The sequence below is a fragment of the Octopus bimaculoides genome, chromosome 10, assembly GCF_001194135.2.
Source record: "Octopus bimaculoides isolate UCB-OBI-ISO-001 chromosome 10, ASM119413v2, whole genome shotgun sequence".
Classification (NCBI taxonomy): domain Eukaryota; kingdom Metazoa; phylum Mollusca; class Cephalopoda; order Octopoda; family Octopodidae; genus Octopus; species Octopus bimaculoides.
In genome coordinates, this window is record NC_068990.1 from 83,961,459 (window position 1) to 83,968,390 (window position 6,932).

The 6,932-nt window shown below is 33.7% G+C and overlaps 1 protein-coding gene across 1 annotated transcript in view; it reads left to right on the plus strand.

Annotated features, from left to right (window-relative positions):
• LOC106871330 (adhesion G protein-coupled receptor A3) overlaps positions 1-6,708 on the plus strand; it is a 54,573-nt gene extending 47,865 nt beyond the window's left edge. Inside the window, exons 29-33 of the mRNA XM_014917725.2 lie at positions 1,443-1,560; positions 2,316-2,460; positions 3,195-3,267; positions 4,627-5,021; positions 6,277-6,708. Of these exons, the coding sequence (XP_014773211.1) occupies positions 1,443-1,560; positions 2,316-2,460; positions 3,195-3,267; positions 4,627-5,021; positions 6,277-6,350 (805 nt within the window). The 3' untranslated portion in view covers positions 6,351-6,708. The remainder of the gene's footprint in view (positions 1-1,442; positions 1,561-2,315; positions 2,461-3,194; positions 3,268-4,626; positions 5,022-6,276) is intronic.
• The last annotated feature ends 224 nt before the right edge of the window (positions 6,709-6,932 follow it).

Consider the following 6,932-nt stretch of genomic DNA (forward strand, 5'->3'; position numbering starts at 1 on the left):
GGTGATTACCATAACAAACAAAAGTAGCCTAAAGGCACAACGCAGCATACATAATTACTTCGCAAACTACACACACACACACACACACACACACACACACACACACACACACACACACACCGTGAAATATAAACGAAACACAAACTCTCACGCACACACCATGTTGCAGTGTTTAGTCCAACTAATCGATCTTAGTACTTATTTTTGATGTTTGGTACTTATTCCAGAGCTGCAAACTTACAGGGAGGTAAACAAACCAGTACCGGTTGTCAAGTGATGAGAAGGACAACCAGAAACGCAAAGACACACACACACATGTATGCACATGCATACACACACACATAGATATATATACATACATACTTACATATACGAAGTGCTTCCACACAGTTTCCATCTACAAAAACACACTACCATATTTGTGCCTGTATCTTTATACATGTGTGAGTGCGTGCGGGTGAACACGTGTAGATGTATATGTATGCATGGATGTTTGCATGCATGTATGTATGTATGTATGTATGTATGTATGTATGAATGCATGTACGTATGTATGTCAATATTCACTTTTATTTCAAGATTCTTTTGTCAATACAGAAAGAATTGGTTTCTAACTTAGATCCAAGACTCCTTCACTGGGATTTCACCATCAACAACAGGGTATTTTTGTATGTATGTACGTATGTATGTATGTATAGTGTAGATTTGTATGTTTTATTTTATGTATGTCTTCTCACGCATATACTTGCATATCTAGACATACTCATATATACTTAATTGATAAACTTCCGGAAAGTTTTATAAATGTTTACAGTTCCAGTGATAGATTGGATCTGTAGTCTTCGAATTTGCTTTCTCTTTTCTGGTTTTGACAAACCTAATTTCTCAAGATTGGTATTTATACACTGTGCTACATATCCAGTGCCCCGATAATTACAGATATAAACCTGAACCTGTAATCTGGATAGAGTAACTGCAGGTTTTTCAGTAGTTCAATGTAGGTATTCTCTTTGTCCCTGTATGGATGTCATTATTCAGTTTATTTCAAGATTTCTTGTCAATAGAGAAAGAACCGATTTCTAACCTAGATCCAAGGCTTCTTCACTGGAAGTTCAACGTCAACAACAGGGTATTTTTGTTTGTCTGAATGTATGTATGTATGTATGTATGTATGTATGTATGTATGTGCAGATTTGTATGTTTTATGTATGTATTATCATGCATATAGTTGCATGTCTAAACATGCTCATACATATAAGTATGTATTTATGTATGCACGTACGTATGTATCTACGTGTGTAAGTATGTATGCATTCCATATGCCTACTGTTATATAGCTCGCTGCAATTATTAATGTATTAATTTAATGTATTGATTGATTTCTTAGAATTCCATGCTTCTCTAAATGCAAATGCTATTGCTCATTTTTTTCTTTACTTCAGAAATCTATGGAAAATAACTCCTTCAAAGATTCTTGTAAACTTATGCGGTTCTTTAGCTATAACTCATCTTATAGTTCTTGTTGGGATGCGGCCAGGAAAAACCAATGCTATTTGTAAGGTAGGTGAAATTATGTAGAGGACACGTTAAACCTGTACATATTTGTCGTTATTAACAACAATATTACTAACTGAAACTGACATTAATTGAATTATCGCCGTCAGAAATAGGAATGTCCATTGAATAGTGGCAAAAACTTTAGTTATCAGATTTAGCACTGTTCCACTCAGATTTAGCACTGTTCCACTCGGATTTAACACTTTACCTCTGTTCCACTAAATATTCATCAATTTTATAACCATCGATTCTCCTTCCTATTTTTAGCTATTTACCGTTAGGAGTGTACAGTTGTTGAGAAATAAGTTTCTTGATAACTTGTATCTCAATACGTGAATTTGGCAGGATTAAAACGGATAATATACGGGCTGCATTTTAATAATGAATTCATTCGGTTGCCTGCGGCACGTGCATCTTTAAGTTAAGGGCCCCAACTATAAGGTTGACAGAATCGTTAGAGCATCGAAGAAAATTACTTGCGGTATTTAAATGCGTTATTCTATGTTCTAAGCTGAAATTCCACCAAAGTCACCGTTTCCTTTCTACACTCCTACACCACCGCCACCCTACCCTGAATCAATGAAATGCATTCACAAGCAAGCACTAGGTTCGATTACTCCTACTACATCCTTTTCACAAATCTCAGGGTTTGTGGGGTTTCTAAGGGAAAAAATTACTATTGTTATTGTGAGAAATGTTTGTTACTGTTGCTGCTGTTGTTACTGCTGTTGTTACTGTTGTTGATTTTGCTGTTGTAGGGAGTGGCTATTCTGTTGCACTATTTCCTTATTGCGTCCGCCATGTGGATAACTGTAGAAGCTCTACATATTTGCCAAGCTTTGATTGCTACATTTAGAGCATGCCAAAGATCTTTTATGATGAAGAGTTCAATTTTCGCTTGGGGTATGTATAACCGTCGTCCATTTATCTTTCTGTGGCTCACGTTTACTCAAACACACACACACACACACACACACACACACACACACACATACATACACTCAGACATACATACCTTCTTCCTTTGTAATTAATTTGTATTTGTGCATTAATTGATTGAGAAATTTCAGCCGAACAAAGACTGACTAGACATGACTAATCTCTCTTTTGAGACGTAATCTACATTATCCAATTTCTCCTTCCATTTTTAAAGAGAATGATGCTTGATATATTTAATTGTTGTTTCCAGCTGATCGAATAACTATACGGAGGTCCCCTCATATTAATATTTGCACCGTTGTCATGAATGGGAAAAAAAATAAACGTATATTATATTTGGAGAGTTTCACGTGAAGAATTTTTGTCTTAAGCTGGAAAACAATGAAGTCAGTTGGCCAAATATTTTATTTGTTAAAAATGGGAATAAGAATTTAGTCTTCACATGTCAATCAAGTATAGAAATAGATGATCAATTTAACTCTAGAGAGAAAATTTCTTTCGTAAACATACATTATTTAATCAAATAAAATATTAATTTTTGTTCAATTAGATATGACTAAATTTTTTGTTTTGTTTTTTTCTGAACAAGAGTATAGTAAACTGAAACGATTCAAATTGATCAGTTTTCATGATTTTAAATATAGATTGATATCTACTTATAATCATTAATACATACGTACATATATTATAATTATCAGGTGTGCCAGGCATCATTCTCATGCTTACTCTGATAATCACCAAAACAAACAGCTACATCAGAATTACAACAGTGTAAGTGTTTCTGCCTTTTATTTGTCTTATTTTCTCTGTACTTTAGAACTGATATTTTACAAGATCTCGTATAATATTTTAGAGTTCTGTATAATGAGCGTTAAAGTCAAATTGATCTAAGACCTTCGGTCATGAATAATCAGAAGACTGCACCTAGAAAGTTCCTTTCCGAAGCAGAAGTCCAGACAAGTTCGTTTATATATATATATATATATATATATATCATTAATTAAATATATTCTGTTAGGATATTATACACTAAATCTATAACGATCGTAAGATGCATTGATTTTTAAACTGTCATGTTTCATATATTTACATATATTTTTAATACAATACTATTTTAGACATATATATCTTCGTAAGAATACAGCATATATATATATATATATATATATATATATATATACATAATTAAGGGATCAGCAACAGTTGCTTCACCACATACCGAAATTTAGAAATAGCAGTTAATATATATGATGGAATCTCAAGTCGAGGACGACGTAGGAATGTTTAACTTTTTGCAGAACGACCTGCAGAGAAAATTTGTTTAGTTTGGTGTTGAAGTGATTGCAGAGCAGCATGAGATGAAGTGTTTTGCTCAAGAGCACAATGCACCACCCGGCCTAGGAATTGAAACCGCGATCTCACAACCATGAGTGCAACACCCTAACTACTAAGCCATACATACATACATACATACATACATACATACATACATACATACATGAACTGCCTCAACAAAAACCTGGAAAAATTAGGGTTCTCAAAACCTGAAAGAAAAAGGCTGATTAGAAGACTACAGATTCAAGCCATCACTGGAACTGTAAAGATATGTAAAACTTTCCAAAAATTTAGCACATAAATACATATGCATGCATCTAGACATAAAAACGCATCCATAAAACAAACATACAAATCTGCGCATACACTAACACCAAATACTGCACACACACATATGCACAAATACTTAGATGATGTTGATAAAAGTTCCAATGAAGGAGCCTTGAATCTATGTTAGAGTCCGGCTCTTTCTCTATGGACAAGAAATACAGAAATGAAACTGATTGATAACATATATATTTACATACATAGTGCACCTGAGCACTATATACAACAATTTCTTTCATATTATACATATATTATACGTAAAACAAGAATTTTGTATATTTCAACATTTGACTCCATTTTTACTTTTTTATTAATTAATTTCTATAAGATTCCTCTCACTATCATTCTATTAGATAAAAGTTGAAAATAAATTAAGGATTAAAATAATTAAAAACATGTTAATCTCAGATAATTACTGTAAGCATCTGCCATAATTTCATGTTTGAAATATTTTTTCTATTTTTCTAGCTGCTGGTTATCCCAGACACCTTTCTACGTTTCTTTCCTGTTTCCCATGGGGCTTATCCTTGTCTTTAGTCTCATCGTATTACTTCTCATTATCGGACGCCTCTTCTCAATGAAAAAGGAGAAGAAATGTGAACAAAAAACAAGAAAATTTCGTCTTTTTGGCATCGTTAGTGTGTTGTTCCTGTTTGGTGCTTCGTGGGCCTTAGCATTCTATACCTTTTTTGGTGGAGGAGCCACCGTGCTTATATATATCTGCGCAATCTTCCATGCACTTCAAGGACTGTTTATCTTCATATTCTATTGTGCATGTGATAAACATGCTCGAAATGTAATCTGCTCGAATTCATGTCATAAAAAGAAATACGTATTGAATAAAGATTCCCAGAACAACTCAGGTAAGTGCAATTTCTACTTTCTTACCTGTACCACAACCCCAGTTGCTACAACAACCACCAACACCGTCTTTGTCATTGTCTTAATAGTCATCAGAAATATTACTCTTGTACCATCGGCACGAGTCATTATGGTCGTCTTTATAAACATCATTGCATCCCTACATCAGCTACCATAAGGATCATCTTAACTGTTCATGGCAAGAACAAATTGCATATTATAGTGTATGCACTTCAATTTTAAAGAAGCGTAACCCCTCTGATCTAATCAAATATGGATTTATCGCACTCACTTTCCAGTATGTCAGCCGTTTCTCAAGTCAGATTTACTGTAAGAACCTTTAAGGTGGCCCGCTTTAAGGTGGCCCCTATGGTTAGTTATTTGGGGATAAAGTATGTTTTGGTTCTCTTAAGGATTAAAACATATTTTATCTCGAAATAACTAACCATAGGCAAATTTTAAGCAAGTCTCTCAACGGAACTTTGTTCTCACATCTGGGTTGCTGCTACTGCTCTGACTGACAGCCACCCAAGACCGCATTCAAAAGCAGGCCACTCAGCTGTTGTGCATGATGTCGTTTACCTTCACGCTTCATCAGGTTCACAAAGCTGTTGTCGCCTTCATTTCTGCCTTTTTTACCACTACTGCGATAGAGAAATCAGAACTCCGGTATAATACCAACAAATTGAGCTGACAGATAACTCCCGAAATATTCATCAATAACCACACAGAGCTTCTTCCCACCAAAGAACCTGTCTTTGCGTACGATGATCATATTAGAGATTTGAACTGCAAACTGTCTAGTAGACTAATAAATCCTACATTGACAGAATACGCATGGCCATTGAATACACTCTTTATAAAAAAAATAATACCACGAAGTAAAAAAAAAACGAAGAAATAAACTTCACTTCTCACCCTTTTGAAATTTTACAAACGAGGCAGTTAAATGGTTTAAGGTAATCCCTGATAAAAGCATTTGTGACTGTTACATAGACCAAGGTACCAACTTAGAGGAGGGAAATGATAGGTCGACAAACAGCGTTAGTCAAATGGAGTTTGGAGAGGAATTAGACGATGAAGGTATGTAGTGTGTAGTCGATGATGTTGATGGCTGTAGGACGGAGGAGGAAGAAGAGTTGACGTATGGTGGTGAACATGAGTTACTGGCTGATATCAGACGGTAAAGGATAACTTGTATTAAATAAAATATTAACAAAATTCTAGATTATATCTATTTTCTCGTTTTACTTCCAGGTGAAAATCCTGATAATGAAACAGGTGTGAAATATAGGAATTCAGAAGATAAAATAGCTGAAGTAAAGTTATAAAAGAATATTTTTTAAAATACCTTTGAGAATTATTTTTCATCGCTTGTTTAGTAACATGATTAAACATTTTTCCCTTATATAATGTGAAACTTATTTCTAAATATATACAAGATTATACAAGTGAGAGCCTGAATAATCGGCAATGTGCTTTAGCAAGATTCAATAAGTTATTTGTTGACTGAAACATAAAAATATCTTGCTTTGAAACATTATGTACTAGTTGCCAATGTGATTATTAACCCATTCAATGAAATCTTTAAAATTAATAAAGGTATACTATTCGTGTCCTGCTTGTTGTTTCTGCATATTCCGAACAATAAATTATAATAAAACCAATTTAAATGTTGACATCCTTGAATTACTATTGTTGTTGAGTTTTCATTGAATTTTTCAGAAGGATTTATAAAAAGTATTGTGAAACTTTAAGCAACCAAACCATATCAGAGTCAAGTAATTGCTAAATTCCATTATCTTGTTCTAACAGTGAAGTTAAATAAGTCTCCACTGGTGGTAAATATACTAGATTCATAGAAGCCATTTATATATATATTTATATATATATATATATATATATATATATAT